This window comes from Eurosta solidaginis, chromosome 1, assembly GCF_040869045.1.
Source record: "Eurosta solidaginis isolate ZX-2024a chromosome 1, ASM4086904v1, whole genome shotgun sequence".
NCBI classification, from domain to species: Eukaryota; Metazoa; Arthropoda; class Insecta; order Diptera; family Tephritidae; genus Eurosta; species Eurosta solidaginis.
Genome location: NC_090319.1, coordinates 266516266 through 266542115, shown reverse-complemented (window position 1 = coordinate 266542115; position 25850 = coordinate 266516266). Strand labels below are relative to the sequence as shown.

The 25850-nt window shown below is 39.8% G+C and overlaps 1 protein-coding gene across 2 annotated transcripts; it reads right to left on the bottom strand.

The window, feature by feature from the left end:
- LOC137242840 (uncharacterized) lies at positions 1-23760 on the bottom strand. 2 transcript variants are annotated; one of them, XM_067770102.1, is made up of 7 exons: positions 23498-23760; positions 23379-23444; positions 23251-23310; positions 22876-23191; positions 22701-22798; positions 357-581; positions 1-295 (listed from the first exon to the last, which is right to left on the bottom strand). In XM_067770102.1, exons 1-6 carry the CDS (start codon positions 23550-23552, stop codon positions 364-366), a joined length of 813 nt encoding a protein of 270 aa, XP_067626203.1. In that variant the 5' UTR covers positions 23553-23760; the 3' UTR covers positions 1-295; positions 357-363. The 2 variants fall into 2 exon arrangements, with proteins under 2 accessions (XP_067626203.1, XP_067626197.1); XM_067770096.1 differs by lacking the exon at positions 1-295 and having other exon boundaries at positions 311-581.
- Between the last annotated feature and the right edge of the window lie 2090 nt (positions 23761-25850).

Genomic DNA, 25850 nt, shown 5'->3' with positions numbered 1-25850 from the left:
GGAGGCGGGGTCTCTTAAATTAGATGTCTCTTTGGACGCCCAGGTTTCTAATTATTTAAGAAACTGTTCAACGTTTCCGGCCTTTGTGGGGAGTATTACCACCTCACAGTGTAGATGACGGCGACATAAGGAGAAATCACTTGGCAGTTTCGAGCGCGGTATTTGAATACCTCCCTTGTACTTGGATTCACCACTTTGATCCCGGTATTTACGACGATAGCAATGTGATGGCCGCTGTTAGGGAACTCTGATGTTATTATAGGAGATGGACTAAATATATAGACTTCCTAGGAGACTGCGTAAACATAAATTGTTATTATTACCATATTTATGGGTTTATTATTTATTGTGATTACATTTGGATCACCGGTCGTATAATTGTTTTACAAAGAGTTCCAATAATTGCAGCTTTTTTTGTGCTCTTTCATCCCTTCTTTTCTCCCTTTCGTCTTTTTTCTTTAAATAATATAACACCTTGTTATGATATTGTTGTCGGTCATCAGCTATTCTAAGAAGTGTTTTTTGCAATTCTCTTTGTATTTCCCGTTGCTTTCGTGCTGTGCGTGGATCAACAATATTTCCTGTAAAAACAAAAAAACAAAACGTAAAATTAACTTCTTCAAAAAATTTTTGGTATTTTATTCAACCCAGGTTGAATCTAAGTACATACTAAGATACTGTAACGATTTTACTTGCAAATCCTCTTATTTGCCCTTCTGCTAAGTTCGAATCACTAAGCTGTTGAATAAATAACTCCAATATTGAATAATGGAAAAATGGCCTTTATTAAAGTACTTGACAATAACACTTATACTTTGCAACGAGCTGGCTTAACAACCAATCTGATTGATAGCTCAAATGAAACTCTACTTTCAAAATAATACTGCTATGGCTCGCTAGCTAGCGTCTTAATCGAAACTGCTTGATAGCTCAACTCAAACTGAATTCCAGCGCCTCTACATTTGCTGCCTTTTATACTCTCTGATTTCAACGTTCGCATCTTCTAGGCGCTTCCATCAGCTCTCAAACTTCTCAGCTGTAACTACAATTGCACGATTTTATAGCTTCTCTTATTGCATACTTTCAGGAGTATCTCTGATATATGCATGTGTTTGTGCATTGATTCTCCGCTGCTCGTATACGTACATGGTACATATGTATGTGTAGACGCAAGTATTGTTTCGTTTATGTAGATACATAATGATTGATCTATGGATGTGCATGATATCACTGTTTAGCATCGGCTTAGAGATAGCAGCACCCCTTATTTTTGCTAATATTCGTAACACTGCCCTCTACCTAAGTCGGATCGTCCCGATTAGACAAATCTGCCGATCTAAACGTTGCCAGCCTTTCCAAATGGACCACTTTCATTTTGGTTCGTGGTTTACCGATGGTTTGTATGTGGTACACTACATCGTTGATCCGTTTTACAACTTTGTATGGGCCTTCCCAATTACACTGCAATTTCGGGGACAAACCCGTTTTTACGTTGTGGGTTGTATAACAGCACCAAATCTGCTTCCTGAAAGCCTTCTGAATTAATTGCCTTATCGTATTTGGCATTCATCTTGTCACTCATAATCTTTGTTCGTTGCCTTTTCAGATCATGTATTTCTCTTAGCTCTTCTTCCAAATCACTAGTGGATTTCTTGACATTTCCCTCCGCATTGGCATCTATCCCAAACTTCAAATCAGCTGGCAGTCTAAGGTCATTGCCAAAAATTACTTTTGCAGGGGTTTGGCCCGTTGTCTCATGCACTGCTGATCGGTAAGCCATCAAGAATAATGGTATGCGGGTATCCCACTCTTTATGGTACTTGTCTACTACTTTCCTTAAGTGCTGCTCCAATGTTCTATTGAATCGTTCTACCATACCATCGGATTGAGGATGCAACGCAGTTGTCCGTGTTTTTCGAATGCCTAATGATTTACACATTTCCTGGAACACATTGGTACACCATACCTTGCAACCCAATTGTTTATAAACACTTCTGCTACCATTTCCGCTTCTTGATTTGGGATTGGGTATACCTCTGGCTATTTGCTGAAATAATCCATACTACCAGTACATATTTGTTTCCGCCGTTGCTAGTAGGAAATGGACCGGCGACATCCATAGCGATCCTTTCAAATGGCGCACCTGAGTTATATTGCTTCATCTGGCCATGACTTCGGGTTCTGGGCCCTTTCGCTCTGCTGCAAACCTCGCAGTTCGCAATCCACTCAGTGACCGACTGACGGCAACCAACCCAATAGAATCTCTGTTTAATCTTCTCGAGCGTCTTCGTGATTCCAAGATGACTTCCGCTTGGACTATTATGCAGCTCGCTGAGCACGTCAGGAATCCTCTTTCTGGGAACACAACTATCAGTTTCTTCTTGCATTTACCATCCTCACTCTCCCATACTCGATGAGGGCAACCGGATATCAATTCTGAACTGTTCCACTGTGCCCAATATGACTTCGCAATGGGACTCTCTGCTGACATCTCTTCTCTGTTTGGTCTTTCGTTTCGTTCGAGCCCTTGCATAACACGTGAGAGATCTGTATCTTCTAGCTGACACTTTCTTAGCTGTTATAGTCATTAGCCGGACATCTATAATGTCTTCTTTAGCCTCGGCTTTTGAACAGTGCTTGCATTCCAAACTACATGGTCTTCGTGACATTGCATCGGCATTTCCATGGGTACTACCTTTTCGATGCTCAATGGAAAAGTCATAACTTTGTAGTCGCTCGATGCACCGTGCCAATTGTCCTTCCGGATTACGGAACTGCAGAAGCCATTTTAAAGCTGCGTGATCTGTCCTGACACGGAATCGCTGGCCGTAGAGGTAATTGTGAAAATGTTTAATGCACTCTACCAATGCCAACAGCTCTCCGCGTAACGCAGTAGTTCCTCTCTGGTTTCCAAAACGTTTCTTGGAAAGCTACTTCTTGCTCCTTCTTCCATTCAAAAGCTTTATTTTTTCTTGTTAGCTTGTGGAGACTATAGGCTACGCTGGCAAAATTTGGTACAAATCGGCGGTAATATGTGCACAGCCCAAGGAATCTTCTCAATTCATGCAGATTCTGTGGTCTTGGCCAATCCTTTACTGCCTCTATCTTTTCATTCGCTGTACGGATACCTTCTGTCGTTACCTTGTGACCCAAATAATTTACTTCCTTTTTAAACAGCGCACACTTTTTGGGACTTAACTTCAGACCAGCGCCAGCTAATCTCTGGAAAACTTCATCTAAGTTTTTAAGATGTTCATCAAAGTTCTTGCCCAATACGATGATGTCGTCCAGGTACACCAAGCATGTTTTCCAATGTAGTCCTTTCAATACCTGATCCATGAGTCTCTCGAAAGTAGCTGGTGCATTACATAGTCCAAAGGGCATTACTGTAAATTGCCAAAGACCATCTCCGACGCTGAAGGCTGTTTTCTCTTTCTCTTCCTCCTTCACATCCACTTGCCAGTAGCTGCTTTTCAAGTCCAGTGTGGAAGACCATTCCGTACCAGAGAGCGAGTCCAGAGTGTCGTCAATTCTTGGCAATGGGTAGCTATCCTTTTTTGTAACGTCATTCAACTTCCGGTAGTCCACGCAAAACCTCATTTTTCCATCCTTCTTCTTTACAAGTACTACCGGTGAGCTCCATGGACTAGCTGATGATTCGATGACGCCGCTGTAGCTCATTTCTTGTATGATTTGACTCACAACTTCCCGCTTCGCCAGTGGAACACTAAGTGGTGCTTGACGGATCGGCCTCGCATCTCCAGTGTCAATTTGATGTTTCACAATATTGGTGCGGCCTGGTTTGGAACCATTCTGGTCAAATATGTTCGCGTACTTTAGGTGCAGTTGTTTTGCCTTACTCTGATAGGCTTCCTTTAGCCCCTGCGTCCTGCCGTGATGTCATTTGAAAGATCAGTATTACTAGATGAAACATGTTCCTGGAGCTGTGCACAGTTAATAACTACTTCGGCCTCTTGGCATCTTCCCAAAATAGCTCCTGTGGTTAAATTGAATGGTGACTTGAACTCATTGAGTACTCTTACCGGAATACGTCCATCTTGTTTTGTCATAGCCAGGGTTTTTCCTACAAGTATGTTCAGTGCTGATTTATTTGCTGCTTCGACAACCCACAATTTGTTTGTCCCACAATCTCCATCAACCTTTGCCCAGATGACTGCTTCTGATTTTGGTGGTATTTGCTGACTCTCTTCCACCAGCACTCGTTTACTGCTGTAGCCTCTCTCGTAGCCGAAATTAAGTGGCACATCCATGTTCTTATATCGCATCGTCTTGCTTTGCATATCGATTTTGATGCCTTGGTTAATTAAGAAGTCCACTCCAATTATGATTTCATCAACAATACCTGCCACTAAAAAATTGTGTAATACCGCGACGTTCCCAATTGCTAATTCACATTCTACTTATCCAATTACCTGGGTGTCCTCTCCCGTGGCTGTACGTAATCTTGCTCCAAGCAATGGTCTTATCTTTTTGTTGACTAAATCTGATCGAATGATGGAATGGGATGCACCCGTATCTACAGTCAGTAGCCGTTCCTTTCCATCCACATGTCCTCCGACAGTAAGATTGCTTGACCTTCTTCCAATTTGCGAGATAGAGATTATGGGGCATTCAATTGAGGGAGCCAGCTGTCGCCCTTTGCGGCTGACTCGCTTTATTTTAACGATTGACTGGTCTTGGAGATTTGTTCATCTCCTTCTGCTCTGCGTTTACGACCACCCACATTGTTGGAACTGTTAGGATTGGTACTGCAATAACGTGCAATGTTCCCTGGCTTCCCACATTTAAAGCATTTGAAGGCACCATCGTTTTTCTGCTGCGTTCCTTTTAATGCTTCCAAAATTGTGTTTACCCAATCTGGCCTTTCCATTTCCACGCGATGAGCTTTGTATGCGGGCTTACTCAAAAGTGACGCTGTTTCCTGAGTCAGTGCATGGGATACCGTTTCAGCAAATGTTAGCTTTGGATTCGCATATGTAGCCCGCTTCGTTTCCACATCTCGTATGCCATTTATGAAGCTCTGGATTTTTACCCTTTCAGTGTATTCCACGGGTGCGTCCGCATTTGCAAGATGAGCCAATCTTTCAATATCTGAAGCAAACTCCTGCAATGTCTCATTTGCTTTTTGGTAGCGGTTTTGCAACTCAATTTGGAATATCTGTTTTCTATGCTCGCTTCGATAACGTCGTTCTACAGCAGCCATTAATGCTTCATAACTGTTCCGTTCGTACTCTGGAATCGTCTGTAAGATTTCCGCTGCAGGCCCTTTCAATGCCACGAACAGTGCAGCAACTTTATCTTCCGCATTCCAGTTGTTCACTGCTGCGGTCTTCTCAAACTGTAGCTTGAAGACCTGGAAAGGAACAGAACCGTCAAATGATGGTGTTTTTACCTTTGGATTGGTTGCTGAAACAGCTGGGCGGTTTAGTTGTAACTGCTCCATACGACCTTTTAACGCTTCTATTTCGGCATCAATTTTGTCCTCGAGTTGTAAAATTTTTGCATCCTGCTCTTCCAGTTTCACAAAGAGCTGCGATGATACCTGTTCCGAAATTTGTGCCGACATTTCAGATATACGTGCCTCTTGCGCTTCCAGTTGAGATGCCAAATATGTCTTATGTTCTTCCAATTGTGATGTTATACGGTTTCCTGCGATTCCAGTTGGGATACCATATACGTCTTCTGTTCTTCCAGTTGTGAAGACATTTGTGTTTCCTGTGCTTCAATCTTCGATGTTATGCGTGTCTCCTGCGATTCCAATTGTGATGACATGTTGGTAGATATTTGTGATGCCATTTCGGACATTTGTGCCGATATTGCAGCCAATATCATGTTCACCATTGTTTGCGGTGTTTCTTCCATTTTTGTTATTTCCTCGCCATCAAGATGAAAGTCATACTCTTCCACATCAATTCCTTCTGCTTCCATTGCCTCTCGTAGCCGAGCCTGAAGTTCAAGTTTAACGCCGCTTGTATTCAATCCACGGCTCTCCAACTCCTTCTTCAGTTGTCAATTCAATGAACTTTGCCATGTCCTTGTTGTCCTCTGGAATTTTTTCAACAATCCCACTTCTGAAACCAATTGTAACGATTTTACTTGCAAATCCTCTTATTTGCCCTTCTGCTAAGTTCGAATCACTAAACTGTTGAGTAAATAACTCCAATATTGAATAATGGAAAAATGGCCTTCATTAAAGTACTTCACAATACACTTATACTTAGCAACTAGCTGGCTTAACAACCAAACTGATTGATAGCTCAAATGAAACTCTACTTTCAAAATAAGACTGCTATGGCTCGCTAGATAGCGTCTTAATCGAAACTGCTTGATAGCTCAACTCAAACTGAATTCCAGCGCCTCTACATTTGCTGCCTTTTATACTCTCTGATTTCAACGTTTGCATCTTCTAGGCGCTTCCAGAATCTACTAGTTGCCATCAGCTCTCAAACTTCTCAGCTGTAACTACAATTGCACGATTTTATAGCTTCTCTTATTGCATACTTTCAGGAGTATCTCAGATATATGCATGTGTTTGTGCATTGATTCTCCGCTGCTCGTATACGTACATGGTACATATGTATGTGTAGACGCAAGTATTGTTTCGTTTATGTAGATACATAATGATTGATCTATGGATGTGCATGATATCACTGTTTAGCATCGGCTTAGAGATAGCAGCACCCCTTAGTTTTGCTAATATCCGTAACAATACTTAATACATACGACGGTGTAAGCATCATCATGAAAATTCTATCAAGTGTAATCCATCAGAAATGAAGGTACTGACACTCGTCGTTAGTAATAATTGTGTGCCAGCCCTAATAGTCACTGGATGGATTGCAGCCAACGCCATCTAACAGTCAGATCGGTTGCACGAGCAGAAGGTGTAATGTGAAAAATATAAGTATGGCAGCGCTGTCTTTTAGGCAAGAATCTGGCGATCAGCCAATCAGGTGCTCGCTTTGATTCTTGCTTAGCTGACGCAGCCCTCTGTAGGAAAACATCGGTAACTTATTATAAGAAAGATGTTTAAAAAAATGTGAAAATATGGCAATGATGGAGACAAGAAAAAAAAGAAGATTGATTGAGAATAGAGCACTGAATGCCAACGGATATACATAAAAAAAAAACCCAACCTTGGCATTATTATTACAAATAAACCGGAATTATAGCTCAGGTGTAAAAAAAAGAACTTACGTACCACAAAAACAATTGAAAAATGAACATTCGTGAGGAAATGGCCAATATCTTGGCCGATGCTGGGGTGGAATTTCCACAAACAGCTACAACAACGCAGTTGCGGAAATTGTTAAAAAACGTGGTTGGGACTGGCCAAATCCCTTCCACCAATATTGCAGTACGCGCTCCTTCAGCTATTAATACAAATGATTCATTTTCCGCGGATAACCAAAACATTACCAATGATGTTATTATTTCTGGTGCTTCCGGCACTGCTGATGCTGCCGTAAACGATGCCGATGTCACCGATGTCCCTGTCACTACAGACGCCATCACCACCGCCGCTGTCATCGCCAATACCGACGCCATCACCACCGCTGCCACTATGGCCAATACCACAACCGAGTTCACTGAAGAAGCTGCAGGCATATTATACGGGGAAATGCCTAACAGTCCACAACATATAAAAGATGAACTGAACAAAAGGATATAAATCCTAAGAAAGGAAAAAGAAATCCTGGCGTTGGAAAAATCCGTTGCGGACTTAAAACGTGAATTCCAAAACGCACGAAACGATACCCCCATTGGTAACGGTAGGCTAAAAATCCCAAATCGTTTAACTTTTCGGGACATCGAACATATCATCACAAAATTTGACGGTAAAAATAAAGCATATAGCGTGCACGACTTTCTTCGCAATTTTGATAGAGTCATGCAGATGGTAAATGCAGACGACATTTTTAAGTACACTTGCTTGTGCAATTTCTTTGCGGTGACGCTAAACTTTTACTGTATAGAGACGTTCTAAATTACGAAGATTTAAAATCGCTTTTGGTTAGAGAATTTGGTCGGGTGGTGAGCCGTCACGAAGTATACAAAGTGTTGGCCACTCATAAATGGGATAAAAAAAGCAGCATTCGCCGATATGTGTTGGAAATAGAAAACATCGCTGCTCGTTGTGACTATGTCGACGAATTTGAACTGATCAACTTTATAGTTGATGGCCTCCAAGACAGGTCCCCGGAAATATATATCCTAATAAACGCAAGGACGATGAAAGAATTCAAACAATCGCTTGACCTATACGAGCGTGTCGCTAATCTCGCCCATCTATATACGACAACGTTCAAAAACCGAAACCATCAAAATCAAATACGATAAAGAACGATGAAACTGATGCAGCAGAAATACGCTGCTTCAATTGCACCCATATGGGACACTTTCAGAGCAAATGTCCATACGAAAAAAGGCCGGTGGGAAGTTTCCGTTGCTGGAAGATGGGCCATGACCACCGCAGTTGTACTAACTCAAAAAAGGTACTAAACTTGAAGAAAACCGTTGCTGCAGTCGGGACCGACACTGAAGATGGGGATGAAGAACGTTGCTACCGAAATTAGGATCTATGAATATGGTAAGTGTCGCCTATGTAACAAAACAAGTTAAGTGCAAAAGATTTATGGATTGTTTGTCTCTCTTTGATACTGGCAGTCCAACTAGCTTTGTTCGCAAGTCCGCCGTGCCATTTGATGTGAGCGGAGTCGCCAAGCAGTCAAAATATCGAGGAATGGGAAATAACAAATTAATGATTTTTGGAAAAATTAAATGCGAAATAAAATTTAAAAATAAAATAGATGAATTTGTTTTAAATTTGGTGCCTGATGACACTATGGAGATTCCTCTAATTTTAGGCAGAGATTTTTTAAAAAGATTTCATATTTGCTTATGCTTATTAGGTGATGCGACAATTAAACATACAAAACAAGAAAATAATGATATACCAGATAACACTTCTTATTTCTGTGCGCTTAACTTGAATAATATACCTAGCCTTAAGGGTGAAAAGAGGCATTCAGAATAACAAATCTCTGTACCAAATAGCAGTATACGGGTAGAAGATGTTGAGCTCAAAGAAATAAACGTAGTGTCTCATGAGGCTTGCAGCGATGGGTTATGCCCACTTGATCAAAATTTTAGTGAGAATATTTTTAATAAACAGGCCGCCTGCATATCTGAAATTAATATAAATCAAGAATTAGAAGAAAATAGTACTGATGTATTGAGAAAGACCTTAGAAGATAACTATTTGAGGCCAAGAAATATCGAATCTAAACCGTATGATTTGTTACGGTCTGCTGCTACGATCTACGGCTACGATCCACTTGGGAGCGTGTTCACGCGAACACACCTAGCGATGTGGCGAAAGTTGCGATAAAAAGATATCGAAGAAACAAGAAAAAGACAGACCGGCCATCACTACGAAAAAATCGGCCCCTTTTGAAGATTGAGTTTCCGCCATATACACATAAGGAAAGAAAAAATTTGGTAAGAAAAACTAAATCAAGAAAAATCGCCGAGTTGCCGGCCAAATCGACACCAAATTAGATGATGGTGGTAAAACGTATTCACCGATGGTGTTTTTAAATGATTATTGGGACTTACAACGTGAACATTTTCCCATCAATGAAACAACGCCAGAATTAGATCTGCATTTTAACCTATCAACCATGTTCAAGTGGGAATTGTATGCAGCGCAGCATATGTAAAAAATTGGGTGGTAATATATCTTAACCTAGGAGGACACTACCACCGGCGTAAAGGCCAGCACGAAGCTTTATCATCACCTGGGTCTTTTGTTCACCTCGGACCACCGCGCCAACTACCACCAACGGTGCCTACTATTACCACGGGCATCACCATCGGTAGTACCTCCCCCAACTCCTTCATAAGCGCAACCACGAGCGCAACAACCATCAGACGTACCGCCACACCAGTTGCAACGCACGTAGCGGGGCCACGTACATAGGCTTGAGGCCATTAAGGTTAACACCAACAACAGGCGGTTCCACCGACCCCAAGACTAGCGCACCTTTATTAACTGCGCTCATACCGGCATTAATACCAGCCGCATCCTTACCAGCCGCGCTCATGCCGGCAATAACACTACTAGCGCATCTTTATTAACTGCGTCCATACCGGCACTAACACTACTAGCGCAACCCTTACCAACTACGACCAGATTGGGCTACAATAAACCTGCTACAATGACAATCACAGGACAGCGAATATAGGCCTGCGGGCATTCCAATTGCGATAACGAACAGCAGCGGTTAAAGCGGTGAGTTCGTTCCACTACTGAACTAAAATTATGTATTTGTAGCCTTAACCTTTTCTTTTAAAATTATATTTTGACTCCGCAACATTATATAATGTTAATGTAGCAACCACGAAATTAAAAGTGAATTGTTTATATAAAACACAAAAACCAATGTGCTAAATACCTTCGCACTGTAAATAGGATTGCAATTTGGTAGAAAAATGAAAAATGAATTCCCTGTAGTTAAATTAACTAATATTAAAAAAAGCATAAAAACAACTCAAGATTGATAATAATGTGAAGTTTATATGCTATAACTAAAAACCACGAAGATCAATTTAATGTAATTATTTAGTGTTGCAAAACAAGGTATAAAGCTAATTGAAAAAAAAAGACATATTCGAGTATACATCTATGTATTGTTTAAGTCATAGTAAATTGCCTTTTTTCTACAAAAAAAAAAAAAATTTTAACCAACAAAAAAACTAAGCATATTTTAATGGTCATAGGTGTGCAATTTATACTGCCTGTGAAACAAAGAAAAAGGCGTTTCAGGTATTAAAATCTGCTTTGCGTTGTGGTAAAACTTTACTATTACATTTTTTTTTAATTGATGCCATCGTGGCGAATAGGATTTTGTAGTGAGCAAAAGTGTTGATATTGTTTCGGTAAGGAATAAGGTTTTATTGGTAATTCAAGTTCAGTTGCATTATCAGTAAAATGCATTAACTCTATATTAAGAGACGCAAATAACAAGTAATGCGGGTTAGCTTGCGTTATCAAAACAAAACTTTGTGTTGTATACATTTTTTGGTGACTGAGTCGAACCAAACCCGAAACAATACCAACCCTGACTGTTGCAGATAAAATAGTTAACGTTTCAACTGAACAAGTAAAACAATTTCATTAATTGTACTATAAGTTTAAAGGGTTCATGTTTTACCTGAACAGGTGAATGACTTCGGTAATTTCTCCATGAATCTAAAAGCTTACGTTTTACTTGAGCTTGTGAAACAATATTTTTTGAGGGGTAGGATTTACCCCAAGTTTAGTCCTAGTTGCGTTTATAACTAATTTCTTAGTGCATAGTACATATTACTGTCATTATACTATGTGTTACATCGAATTGATGTTCAGTTAAACTCAAAGTAAGTTTAATACAACAACTATTAATTTTGTAAGGGGGCCCCAATTATCAGAAGTTGTATCCAAACTGTACAGGAACAGTAAGGTTGGCAAGGACCCGCCCCAGCCGACAATGACTAGCCACTGTGCACCAACACATCATGCCGACCGCCTTCCTTACTGCTTCCTTTATAAATGCGTTTCCATAACAGATGGCGCCCAACGTGATTTGGTGCCCGAGGCGCTGTCGCGCTGGTCATTTTGGTCAACTTGTGAAGTTGACCATCCCATCAGTCCGAGGTGTGCAGCCGCAGGAGCAGCCACCTGCGTTGCGGTGGGATGGTTGGACGGATCAAGTTGTCCGGAGTGATCATCGTTGACAGTTGCTGAGGGCGCCATAACAGATGGCGCCCAACGTGGCAACTGAGGCGCTGGCCGCGAGGGTCAGTCGGGTCAACCTGTGAAGTTGACCATCCCACCAGTCCGAGTGCGCAGCCACAGAAGCTGCCACCTACGTTGCGGTGGGATGGTTGGACGGATCAGGTTGTCCGGGCTGGTCATCGGGGGCAGTGGCCAAAGGGGTCACGGGACTTCACGTCAGTCTCCGGGATTTTTTTATTTTCACCCGATGAGGCAGTGCTGCACGCACTTTATTTTTATACCTTTCATGAAAATGAAATGGTATATTAATTTCGTCACGAAACCGAAAATTGTAAGTCCTTAAAGGAAAATAGATAGACCCACCATTAAGTATACCGAAATAATCAGGTTGAAGAGCTGAGTTGATTTAGCCATGTCCGTCTGTCCGTCTGTCCGTCTGTCTGTTTGTATGCAAACTAGTCCCTCAATTTTGGAGATATCTTGATAAAATTTGGTGAGCAGGTGTATTTGGGTGTCCGATTAGACATTTGTCGGAACCGACCGGATCGGACCACTATAGCATATATCCTCCATACAACCGATTTTTCAGAAAAAGAGGATTTTTGTAATATCTTACCCAATTTAACAGATTGAAGCTTCAAACTTCACCATATACTTTCGTATATTCCACATATTGTTGCCTGAAAAAATTTATGAGATCGGTCGTATATATAGTATATATCCCCCACAACCGATTGTTCAGATAAGGAACTTTTCGTAATTACTGCCCTATTTTAAGAGCTAGAGGCTTCAAATTTCAGCGAATGCTTACGTATATAGCATATATTGTTGTCTGAAAAAATCATAAAGATCGGTGGTATATATAGTATATATATGGTGGTATATATAGTATATATATATAGTATATATATATATAATTTCGCAAATTTTAGCCCCATTTTAACAGCTAGAAGCTTCAAATTTCACCGAATATTTACTTATATAGCATATATTGTTGTCTGAAAAAATCATAGAGATCGGTTGTATATATAGTATATATCTCATACAACCGATTGTTCAGATAAGAAACTTTTCGCAATTTCTACCCCATTTTAACAGCTATAAGCTTCAAATTTCACCGATTGGTTACGTATATAGCATATATTGTTGTCTGAAAAAATCATAGATCGGTTGTATATATAGTATATATCTCATACAACCGATTGTTCAGATAAGAAACTTTTCGCAATTTCTACCCCATTTTAACAGCTATAAGCTTCAAATTTCACTGATTGCTTACGTATATAGCATATATTGTCGACTGAAAAAATCATAGAGATCGGTTGTATATATAGTATATATCTCATACAACCGATTGTTCAGATAAGAAACTTTTCGCAATTTCTACCCCATTTTAACAGCTAGAAGCTTCAAATTTCACCAACTGCTTACGTGTATAGCATATATTGATGTCTGAAAAAATCGTTGAGATCGGTGGTATACATAGTATATATCTCATACAACCGATTGTTCAGATAAGAAACTTTGCGCAATTTCTGCCCCGTTTTAACAGTTAGAAGCTTCAAATTTCACAAAATGCTTTCGTATATAGCATATATTGTTGTCTGAAAAAATCATAGAGATCGGTGGTATATATATTATATACTTCATATAAACTGTCATATTGGACCCTTTTTTACGGCTAGAAGCTTCAAGATTCATCAAATTTCATCAAATAGTTACGTTTACGTCATATATTTTTGGAATACGTGATTCGTAGCCATAGTTTTTACATGCAGACCACAAAAAACGTGAAGCTTTGCATCCTCACACAGATTACCTACCTATTTTTTATTTTATATTTATCTTAAAAATCGTTTAGATATGTTCAAATTTCACCAAATGCTTACGTGTATAGCATATATTGTTGTCTGAGAAAATCATAGATACCGGTGGTATATATAGTATATATCCCATACAACCGAATGTTCAGATAAGAAACTTTGCGCAATTTCTTCCCCATTTTAACAGTTATAAGCTTCAAATTTCACCGATTGCTTACGTATATAGTATGTATTGTTGTGTCAAAAAATCATAGAGATCGGTGATATATATAATGATGGTATATATATATATATATGATGGTATATATATATATGATGGTATATATAGTATATATATATTTTTTTACGATTTCGGCCCCATTTTAACAGCTAGAAGCTTCAAATTTCACCAACTGCTTACGTGTATAGCATATATTGTTGTCTGAAAAAATGATTGAGATCGGTGGTACACATAGTATATATCTCATACAACCGATTGTTCAGATAAGAAACTTTACGCAATTTCTGCCCCGTTTTAACAGTTAGAAGCTTCAAATTTCACAAAATGCTTACGTATATAGCATATATTGTTGTCTGAAAAAATCATAGAGATCGGTCGTATATATATTATATACTTCATATAAACTGTCATTTTGACCCCTTTTTTACGGCTAGAATCTTCAAAATTCATCAAATTTCATCAAATAGTTACGTTTTCGTCATATATTTTTGAAATACGTGATTCGTAGTCATAGTTTTTACACGCAGACCACAAAAAACCTGAAACTTTGCATCCTCACACGAAGTACCTACCTGTTTTTTATTTTATATTTATCTTAAAAATCGTTAAGGTATGTAGATCTGTTCACTATATATTTCTTATCTTATACATCCGATTATTCGGAGATTACGAACGGGATAAGATTATTGTTCAGCCCCATTCGGCACAGCCGAAGACAGTCCCGTTCTTACTTGTTTTTGTTTGTAAGTGGGGTTTTGTGTTGCCGGAATGTTGTCCGTTAGTCGGCTTAGGAGAATATATGTCCGCTAATTGGGATTTTTTATAATTTTTTTCTGTAACGTTAAAATTTTTTTTTATATATATCAATTCTCTTTTGCCGAATTTGTGTTCGTTTAGTATGAATGGTATGTGTGAGTTGTAGGACCCCAGTTCATCCCACGTCTCAGGTGGCAACACATAGTGCCACCTGGATTGTGACGGGTTGAGCTGGGATTCAAAGTGACACCCTTCCCTGTCCCACCAGTCTGGGGAGCGGCCATTGAAGCCGCTCCACCCATAGCGACGGAGGCAGGAGGGGTGTCCCGGGTGAATGGACGGGAGGCCTCAGCACCCCCAGCCAGTCCCACTAGCGCGTCCCCAGAGACCGCCTCTGCGTTGCGGCTGGGTGTGTTGGGACCAACCTGTGTGTGTAGGACATTGACCCTAGTGGCCCCAACCAGTCCCAGAGGCAGGTCCTTAAGACCCCCTTATGCGTTGTGGTTGGGAGCACTAGGGACAAAAATGAATGAGTTTGTGTTTTTTTTTCTTTTTTTTAGCCCGAGTGCCTTCGGGGAATGGGATGTCAGTGTTCCCATTGACTACCCAAATATTTTTTTTCGGCCTTCTGTGGGGGCAATAACCACTAGCCTTTCGGAGTTTGGACGAGTTCTCCATATCAAAATGTCTACACCTTTTTTTTTTGTTTTGGGTTCTGTGGGGGCGATAACCACTAGCCTTTCTAAGTTTGGACGAGTTCTCCATATCAAAATGTCTAAACCTTTTTTTGTTTTGCCTTTCTGTGGGGGCGATAGCCACTAGAAATCATCTTTCGGAGTTTTGACGAGTTCTCCATAACAAATGTCTAATTGCCGCAAAGCCCTTTTAACTAGGAAACAGAAATATTCCCAACTTGACTTAAATTTTTTTTGATAGACCTATGTTGCCCGGCTAGCTTCGTAGTAGGACTTTGAGACTCTCATCTCAGGGGTGAGTCGTGCCCCACGTTGCTTGTCGTCGGAGATCCCTGGCAATAGCTTCCCACAGATGATCCGGCTTCCTGTTCGCTTCATCGTCAGGTCTTCAAAGCGAAGCAGGTTTGTTACGGTCTGCTGCTACGATCTACGGCTACGATCCACTTGGGAGCGTGTTCACGCGAACACACCTAGCGATGTGGCGAAAGTTGCGATAAAAAGATATCGAAAAAACAAGAAAAAGACAGACCGGCCATCACTACGAAAAAATCGGCCCCTTTTGAAGATTGAGTTTCTGCCATATACACATAAGGAAAGAAAAAATTTGGTAAGAAAAACTAAATCAAGAAAAATCGCCGAGTTGCCGACCAAATCGACACCAAATTAGATGATGGCGGTAAAACGTATTCACCGATGGTGTTTTTAAATGATTATTGGGACTTACAACGTGAACATTTTCCCATCAATGAAACAACGCCAGAATTAGATCTGCATTTTAACCTATCAACCATGTTCAAGTGGCAATTGTATGCAGCGCAGCATATGTAAAAAATTGGGTGGTAATATATCTTAACCTAGGAGGACACTACCACCGGCGTAAAGGCCAGCACGAAGCTTTATCGCCACCTGGGTCTTTTGTTCACCTCGGACCACCGCGCCAACTACCACCAACGGTGCCTACTATTACCACGGGCATCACCATCGGTAGTACCTCCCCCAACTCCTTCATAAGCGCAACCACGAGCGCAACAACCATCAGACGTATCGCCACACCAGTTGCAACGCACGTAGCGGGGCCACGTACATAGGCTTGAGGCCATTAAGGTTAACACCAACAACAGGCGGTTCCACCGACTCCAAGACTAGCGCACCTTTATTAACTGCGCTCATACCGGCATTAATACCAGCCGCATCCTTACCAGCCGCGCTCATGCCGGCAATAACACTACTAGCGCATCTTTATTAACTGCGTCCATACCGGCACTAACACTGCTAGCGCAACCCTTACCAACTACGACCAGATTGGGCTACAATAAACCTGCTACAATGACAATCACAGGACAGCGAATATAGGCCTGCGGGCATTCCAATTGCGATAACGAACAGCAGCGGTTAAAGCGGTGAGTTCGTTCCACTACTGAACTAAAATTATGTATTTGTAGCCTTAACCTTTTCTTTTAAAATTATATTTTGACTCCGCAACATTATATAATGTTAATGTAGCAACCACGAAATTAAAAGTGAATTGTTTATATAAAACACAAAGACCAACGTGCTAAATACCTTCGCACTGTAAATAGGATTGCAATTTGGTAGAAAAATGAAAAATGAATTCCCTGTAGTTAAATGCACTAATATTAAAAAAAGCATAAAAACAACTCAAGATTGATAATAATGTGAAGTTTATATGCTATAACTAAAAACCACGAAGATCAATTTAATGTAATTATTTAGTGTTGCAAAACAAGGTATAAAGCTAATTGAAAAAAAAAGACATATTCGAGTATACATCTATGTATTGTTTAAGTCATAGTAAATTGCCTTTTTTCTACAAAAAAAAAAAAATTTTTTAACCAACAAAAAAACAAAGCATATTTTAATGGTCATAGGTGTGCAATTTATACTGCCTGTGAAACAAAGAAAAAGGCGTTTCAGGTATTAAAATCTGCTTTGCGTTGTGGTAAAACTTTACTATTACATTTTTTTTTAATTGATGCCATCGTGGCGAATAGGATTTTGTAGTGAGCAAAAGTGTTGATATTGTTTCGGTAAGGAATAAGGTTTTATTGGTAATTCAAGTTCAGTTGCATTATCAGTAAAATGCATTAACTCTATATTAAGAGACGCAAATAACAAGTAATGCGGGTTAGCTTGCGTTATCAAAACAAAACTTTGTGTTGTATACATTTTTTGGTGACTGAGTCGAACCAAACCCGAAACAATACCAACCCTGACTGTTACAGATAAAATAGTTAACGTTTCAACTGAACAAGTAAAACAATTTCATTAATTGTACTATAAGTTTAAAGGGTTCATGTTTTACCTGAACAGGTGAATGACTTCGGTAATTTCTCCATGAATCTAAAAGCTTACGTTTTACTTGAGCTTGTGAAACAATATTTTTTGAGGGGTAGGATTTACCCCAAGTTTAGTCCTAGTTGCGTTTATAACTAATTTCTTAGTGCATAGTACATATTACTGTCATTATACTATGTGTAACATCGAATTGATGTTCAGTTAAACTCAAAGTAAGTTTAATACAACAACTATTAATTTTGTAAGGGGGCCCCAATTATCAGAAGTTGTATCCAAACTGTACAGCCCTAAGATAGATTTGTAAAAGAAAAAGGGGAAAAGGGCATTTGACCAAAGTTCTACAAAAAAAAAAAGATTTGTTTTTATTACATATATAGTATATTAGATTATAAAACAAACCGACTATTATTACTTTCAATGAATTTATAAACATAAACACATTCAAAACCCTTATAGTAAGAACAAAAGTAGAAAGCTATGTTAGTAGTAATAATGAACATTGAATAAATTTGTTAGCAATATGGGAATGCTGGCGTCGCCATTTATTTAGAAGGCACTAGGTAGGCATACAGGTAAGGGGCCACCGAAATACAGGTGCGTCGGTGGCCATGGTTATTGAGGGAGGGACAAGCACCGGGCGTCGCAACACCACCCGCGGCGCCCCCTATATATATTCGGCCTTTATGTTTATTTTCCCTTTGGTTATTTTATTTTAATTTCAGCAGTTTTTTTTTTGAATTTGGTTTTTAGAGTTAGTAACCGGTCATGTCCGGTTCGGTAATTTTTTTTGCGCCAGTTTTTTTTGAATTTTAGATTTTTGAATTTTTTTTGAATGTTAACGGTCTGTCCGTGACATCCGGTTCAGCCGGATGTTGTTTTAGTTTGAATTATAAGCGTTTTGAGTCGGTCTCTGCGCTTCTGTCAGTTTGTTTTGAATTCGACAGCTGCTCGTTTTGATAGGAATGATATGACCATTTTTTCTGTTTATGGCGCAGGAACAGTAAGGTTGGCAAGGACCCGCCCCAGCCGACAATGACTAGCCACTGTGCACCAACACATCATGCCGACCGCCTTCCTTACTGCTTCTACAGTAAATGCATGTCCATAACAGATTACGAGATGAAAATAAGGTTAGTTGAGGATAAACCATTCCATGCGTTGCCAAGGCGACTTTCTCATTATGAAAATGCTGAACTTAGAAAGATAACGGATGAATTATTGGAAAAGAGTATCATTAGGCCAAGCGATTCACCATATGCCTATGCGGTTGTATTAGTAAAAAAAAGAATGGCGAAATTTGTAAATGTGTTGATTACCGACCGCTGAATAAATTAACAGTTCGGGACAATTTCCCGCTCCCCTTGATCAAAGACTGACTCGACTATCTAGGCGGAAAAAAATGTTTCTCAACACTAGACCTTAAAAATGGGTTCTTCCATGTTAAAATGGCCCCAGATTCCATTAAATATACATCTTTTGTAACGCCTTACGGTCAATTTGAATATATGCGTATGCCGTTTGGGTTAAAAAACGCCCCCGCTGTATTCCAGCGATATGTCCACAACATTTTCAAAGATTTGGTTGACGATGGATCGATAATGATATATATGGATGATTTAACGGTAGAATTCCAAACCCACGTTAACATCCTCGGCAAAGTACTTAGAAGAATGAAGGAAACGAATTTAGAACTTAGGCTAAATAAATGTATGTTCGGGTTTAATACTCTCGAATATTTAGGCTATTCAGTCAGTTCGGATGGCATTCGCCCCAGCGATGCGCACATAGAAGCAATCAAAAAATATAGGCTCCAGAAAAATTGTAAAGAACTTAAGACCTGCTTAGGCCTCTTCTCATACTTCAGAAGGTTTATTCCGAATTTTGCTAAAATAGCTGGACCATTACAAAAACTGACACGAGATGGTGTTAAATTCGAACTGTCAGAAGACTGTTTACGAGCCTTTAAGGAACTTAAAATAAAACTGTTGTCCGCCCCAGTGCTTGCAATATACGATCCGAAGAAACAAACTGAGTTGCACTGCGATGCAAGTTCAGCAGGTTTCGGTTCGGTCATACTCCAAAGACAAACGGACTGTCGTTTGCACCCGATTATGTACTTTTCAAAAGCCACCTCACCCGCGGAAGCAAGATACCACAGCTTCGAACTGGAAACCCTGTCCATCATATACGCTCTACGCCGGTTTAGAGTTTATTTGGGAGGAATTCCGTTCAAGATAGTCACAGATTGCAACTCCCTTACGATGACTTTAAGTAAAAAACAACTTAACCCGCGGAATGCCAGATGGGCTCTAGAGCTTGAAAATTATAACTATACAATTCAACACAGAGGTGGAGTTAACATGGGACACGTTGATGCGCTTAGCCGCTGCCCTGAAGCCGGAACTGCCGATGAATCCGAATCAATCGTCGCTACTATCGACAAGAAGCCTGCGGGAATAACAAAACTTTGCGAAATGGTCTTCACCGCGGAAGCTGAAGAAGCAGATTTTCACATCCAAGCGACACAATACCGCGACAATAACATAAAACAATTACGAGAAAAGCTAGAGACAGGTCCCGTGCCGAACTTTAAATTAGTAGACGGTCTCGTCTTTAGGAAAGAGGGGGAGGGGAGGCTACAGTTGTACGTCCCGAATGAGATGGAGAATAACATTATTAGACTGGTTCATGAGAAAATTGGTCACTTAGGCGTCGATAAGACGTGCGATCAACTAAAGAAACACTATTGGCTACCCAAGATGAAAGATAAAGTAGAAAACTTTGTTCGAAATTGCATTAAATGCATCATGTACTCAGCCCCAGCCCGCGTGAACAAGCGAAATATGCATAGCATTGCTAAAATACCGGTACCATTCGACACCATACATGTCGATCACTTTGGCCATCTGCCCTCCATTAACTCGAAGCGCAAATATATTTTAGTGGTTGTTGATGCATTCACGAAGTTCATTCGTTTGTATCCAGTAAATTCAACGAGTACGAAAGAAGTCATAGCTTCCCTAGACAAATACTTCAGTTATTACAGCAGACCCAAGAGGCTGATATCTGACCATCACTTCTCTCGAATTCGACGCGTATTTGTTAAAAAACAACATATGTCACGTGAAAGTAGCCACGGCTTCCCACAAGCAAACGGAAAGGTAGAAAGGGTGAATAGAATAATCAAGGCCATGTTGAGTAAAATCTCCGAGCCGATTAACCATGCCAACTGGTCAGCCAAGTTAGGTCAAGTAGAATACGGTCTTAATAATACCATACACTCCACCACTGGTTACGCACCAAGTATGTTGCTGTTCGGTGTGGAACAGAGAGGAGCGATAATCGATGAATTGACAGAACACCTAGAGGATAAAAACCATTACAGTGCGCCTCGTGACCTTGAGGCTACCCGTGCGTCTGCCTTAGCTGCTATAGAAAAGTCACAAGAATATAACTCAAAATACTTTTCCAATCGCTCCAAGCCTCCTGAGACATACAGTGTCGGTGACTTTGTTGTCATACGTAATGTAGATACATCGGCCGGTTCTAATAAAAAGTTTATACCAAAATATAGAGGCCCATACGTAATTCATAAGGTATTACCACATGACCGATACGTAATAAGAGACATAGAAAATTGCCAGTTAACCCAGTTACCCTATGATGGTATTATAGAAGCATCGCGCATTAGAATGTGGTCTGCCGATGCATCTGAATGCCACTCAACTCCCGTTGAGGCGACACTCTACGTATTTCAAGTATATTGTGTTTAAGTAAGAACAATTTAGCTTATAGTTACAAATAGAAATAAGTGACTTAATAATCGTGGTCGATTATAGTGTCAGATTGGCCGAAGCTGTAATCCATGAGAAATGAAGGTACTGACACTCGTCGTTAGTAATAATTGTGTGCCAGCCCTAATAGTCACTGGATGGATTGCAGCCAACGCCATCTAACAGTCAGATCGGTTGCACGAGCAGAAGGTGTAATGTGAAAAATATAAGTATGACAGCGTTGTCTTTTAGGCAAGAATCTGGCGACCAACCAATCAGGGCTCGCTTTTATTCTTGCTTAGCTGACGCAGCCCTCTGTAGGAAAACATCGGTAACTTATTATAAGAAAGATGTTTAAAAAAAATGTGAAAATATGGCAATGATGGAGACACGAAAAAAAAAGGAAGATTGATTGATAGAAGCGCACTGAATGCGAACGGATATACATAAAAAAACCCAACCTTTGCATTATTATTACAAATAAACCGGAATTATGCAAGTAAGGTCCGGAAATTTACTTATAAAGATGTTTAAACGATATAGCAGCAGATAAAATTGGTTCTAGCGGGGCTATCGTTTCGCACTGAAGGCATAGCTCGACCTGATCCCACTAAACGTTGAAATATAGCAGTCGACCAAACGAACCCTTATGCTTGAACCGCGGAGTTTTTTTCATTCCGGAACACGGTGAAGGGGCTTTACGACGTCTACTTCAGTGGCCATGAGAAGGGAAGCGTATTTCATATGCACGGTACTGCATAGATGGGAAAGAGACTTCGCCGATAAGTACCGTCGTGGCGATCGAGCTGGGGATTACTCCACTCGGCTCTCACACTGCTCGTTGTCGCATTTTTCGACTTAACAATGTAGCCAGGAAGTTGGAACAGACCATAGATTTTTAGCAAGGCTGCAAACCAAATTAGCGCTGCCTCAGAAAAAAGGTTGTTACCATCAGGGCGTTAAGGTGAAGCATACCAACAAATGCCATTTTCGGCTGATTAGGCAATTGAAGAGAAAATTTCCCTACAAACTAAAATCTCGCTCGAATTATTATTCGGAAGCATTAACGGTGTGGTAGACGGCGGGAAAGCTAAGAAGGTTCAATGTGGTCATGTCAAATCATTCCCGCGATGGCCGAGGGAAAATGTACCGGATCAATGTCCGGCAAAATACCATCACCATCGATAAAACTCCCCAAACTTTCAGAGAGTCTCTTTGTTGGTAACAGATGAAGAAGACACTTCCTTGTACATATATTATATAACAAAACGTTATTTTAAATTTCGTTAGCAAATGCTTCGTGCTATGTTTACTTACCCTCAATGGTTTCATCCATATCCGAAATAACATCAGAACCCGAATCATCATACTTCTCTCGATACTTCAAAGATGGATTGAAAATTTCGTCCAGATCTCTAGCGGGTTTGTAATAAGCAGCATATTTGAAATAAAACTATATGAACATAACATATGTATACAATTCCCCACTTACTTTTGATAACGACTGTTTTTTCCTCGCAGTTTATCCTTTCTGTACTGCCTCTCAAATAAACGAAACTTATTTTCTACCTGAACGGCACTAAATGTATAACCATGCTTTTGCATTTCATTCGCCAGGTAAATAAACATCTTCGTTTTACTTCTTAGAGCGCCCTGTTTGCCCAATTTTGGGTGTGTTTGTTTTACCAGATCTAACAGCATTCTAGTGGGCTCACCCGTCCAATTAGGTTTACCATTAGACTTATCTTGCACTGATGAGTCCGCATCTACCTCTATAGCAATGTCATGTTTTTGTTCATCATCTGTTACTGTTAGGGGAATTCATTGGTAGAAGTAATATAATATTTCATATTTTGGTTGCACATACCAAGTGCGGTGAATGGCAAGTCACCGTCGCTATTCTGTTGTGAGGTTTCTTGCCCATTTTCTGATTTTATAAAAGCAATAAAGTAGAATTTAAAATTGAATAAATCCTGTAGCACTACTTTAAGTTACCCATTTCTGAATTAAATTCGCTAAACTCCAGAATTTGGTTCATTTCATCACTCATTGTTCCTTGGTCTGTAAACAAAAAAGTTCATATATAGGCTCTATTTTCAGATTAACCTACTTACCACTGTGTATTGAGCTAAATGCTGGCTTTGTATCTAGTCCTTTGTTTGGCTCCATATCTAGCGCTTGATTTTATAAAGGCTGGCACATTAATACAGATATCGGAAACTCTACTCTAAATTTAATTTAGCACGAGGAGAGGCAAAAAATGCATACGGAGTTTGTGTCAACAAATTGCATTCATAATAAGCACATTACAGCTGTTCACTCGCCCATTTAATAGTTGCTTTCCCTAACAGTTAGAGTTAGTCAGAAACTCTATGAAATTTCCATCGTACCAAAGAGGATGAATACAATAAGAGCCATCACTCGTTATTTTGTGGCGGGTATCTCGCTGGAAATTGAAAAAAATTGTTGCCAAACGTTTTCTGAGAGGGACATTTTTAATTGTCTCGCATTTATCCATGCCGAGTAGGCCCCTTGTGCAACTCTGATTTTTGGAAAGAGAATTAAATAAATTAATTAAATACAGTCGAAAAACTAGAGAACAATAAATTGAAGGCGGAAAAGAAAAATTTTATCTCTGTCCGGAGATACTTGCAGTTGAAGTTGGTGATTTCCATGTGGTTGTTGTTGTGTTTGTACCCACAAAAAAAATTGTGCATCACCGTGGCGGTAGCCACGGTTATACCACACACCCGGACTTGGCATGGCGTAGCCCAGGATTATTTTTGGTAATAGTCTAGTTGAGGGGTCGACTGCTAATACGCTACCAAAAATATCGAGAGAGGTGTCAAACGACGCGTCTTGACATCAGTATTAATAATCCGAAGGCGGAAAATAAAAATTTTAACGCGTTCAAAAGATATTAACGAAAAACCGAAAAAAGACCCGCGGGTACCTCCGAAACCGGGGGTCGGATCCATAGTGTTTTTGCGCAGAACACCTTTCTGCGTTGGCGGCTACCGCCACGGTGATGCACAATTTTTTTTGGGGGTACAACACAACAACAACCACATGGAAATCGCCAACTTCAAATGCAAATATCTCCGGACAGAGATAAAATTTTTCTTTTCCGCCATCGGATTATTGTTCTCGAGATTAATACGCGTCGTTTGACACCTCTCTCGATATTTTAGGTAGCGTATTAGCAGTCGACCCCTCAACTAGACTATTACCTTATTTTTTATAATCGCGGCCGAAGGCCGCCAACGCAGAAAGATGTTCTGCGCAAAAATACTATGGATCCGACCCCCGGTTTCGAAGGTACCCGCGGGTCTTTTTTCGGTTTTTCGTTAATATCTTTTGAACGCGTTAAAATTTTTATTTTCCGCCTTCGAATTATTAATACTGATGTCAAGACGCGTCGTTTGACATTTCTCTCTATATTTTTGGGAGCGTATTAGCAGTCGACCCCTCAACTAGACTATTACCTTAAACATTTTCTTTCTTTGATATAGCAATTCAAAAATAACTTAAATCCATATTTTTCTAATTTAACAGAGTTGAAATAAGTAAGCAAGTCACCGTCGCTATTCTGTTGTGATGTTTCTTGCCCATTTTCTGATTTTATAAAAGCAATAAAGTAGAATTTAAAATTGAATAAATCCTGTAGCACTACTTTAAATTACCCATTTATGAATTAAATTCGCTAAACTCCAGAATTTGGTTCATTTCATCACTCATTGTTCCTTGGTCTGTAAACAAAAAAGTTCATATATAGGCTCTATTTTCAGATTAACCTACTTAACACTGTGTATTGAGCTAAATGCTGGCTTTGTACCTAGTCCTGTGTTTGGTTCCATATCTAGCGCTTGATTTTATAAAGGCTGGCACATTAATACAGATATCGGAAACTACTCTAAATTTAATTTAGCACGAGGAGAGGCAAAAATTGCATACGGAGTTTGTGTCAACAAATTGCATTCATAATAAGCACATTACAGCTGTTCACTCGCCCATTTAATAGTTGCGTTCCCTAACAGTTAGAGTCAGTCAGAAACTATTTGAAATTTCCATCGTACTCGGTTCTTTGACTATTGAGAAGAATCGCCATAAGCTTAGAACTCAACTTCTTGCTTCGCATAGAATAAAATGAAATCAAATGAAAAGTTTATTTTAAATAGTTTTTTAATATTTTGTTATTTAATTATATCTAATGCAATATTAGTTATCAAAGTAATAAAAAATGTTAATAGTCTAGTTGAGGAGTCGACTGTTAATACACTACCAAAAATATCGAGTGAGGTGTCAAAAGACGCGTATTAATCTCGAGAACAATAAATTGAAGGCGGAAAATAAAAATGTTATCTCTGTCCGGAGATATTTGCAGTTGAATTTGGCGATTTCCATGTGGTTGTTGTTGTGTTCGTACCCACAAAAAATATTGTGCATCACGTGGCTACCGCCACGGTT

Bases quoted from the DNA above. Each gene is read 5' to 3' on its own strand.
- LOC137242840 (XM_067770102.1), bottom strand. From the start codon at position 23,552: ATGGAGCCAAACAAAGGACTAGATACAAAGCCAGCATTTAGCTCAATA. The intron at 23,311-23,378 runs GTAACTTAAAGT...TTATAAAATCAG, and splicing joins CGAATTTAATTCAGAAATGG to AAAATGGGCAAGAAACCTCA. The intron at 582-22,700 runs GTAAGTAAACAT...TTGTTTTTACAG, and splicing joins TATGGATGAAACCATTGAGG to GAAATATTGTTGATCCACGC.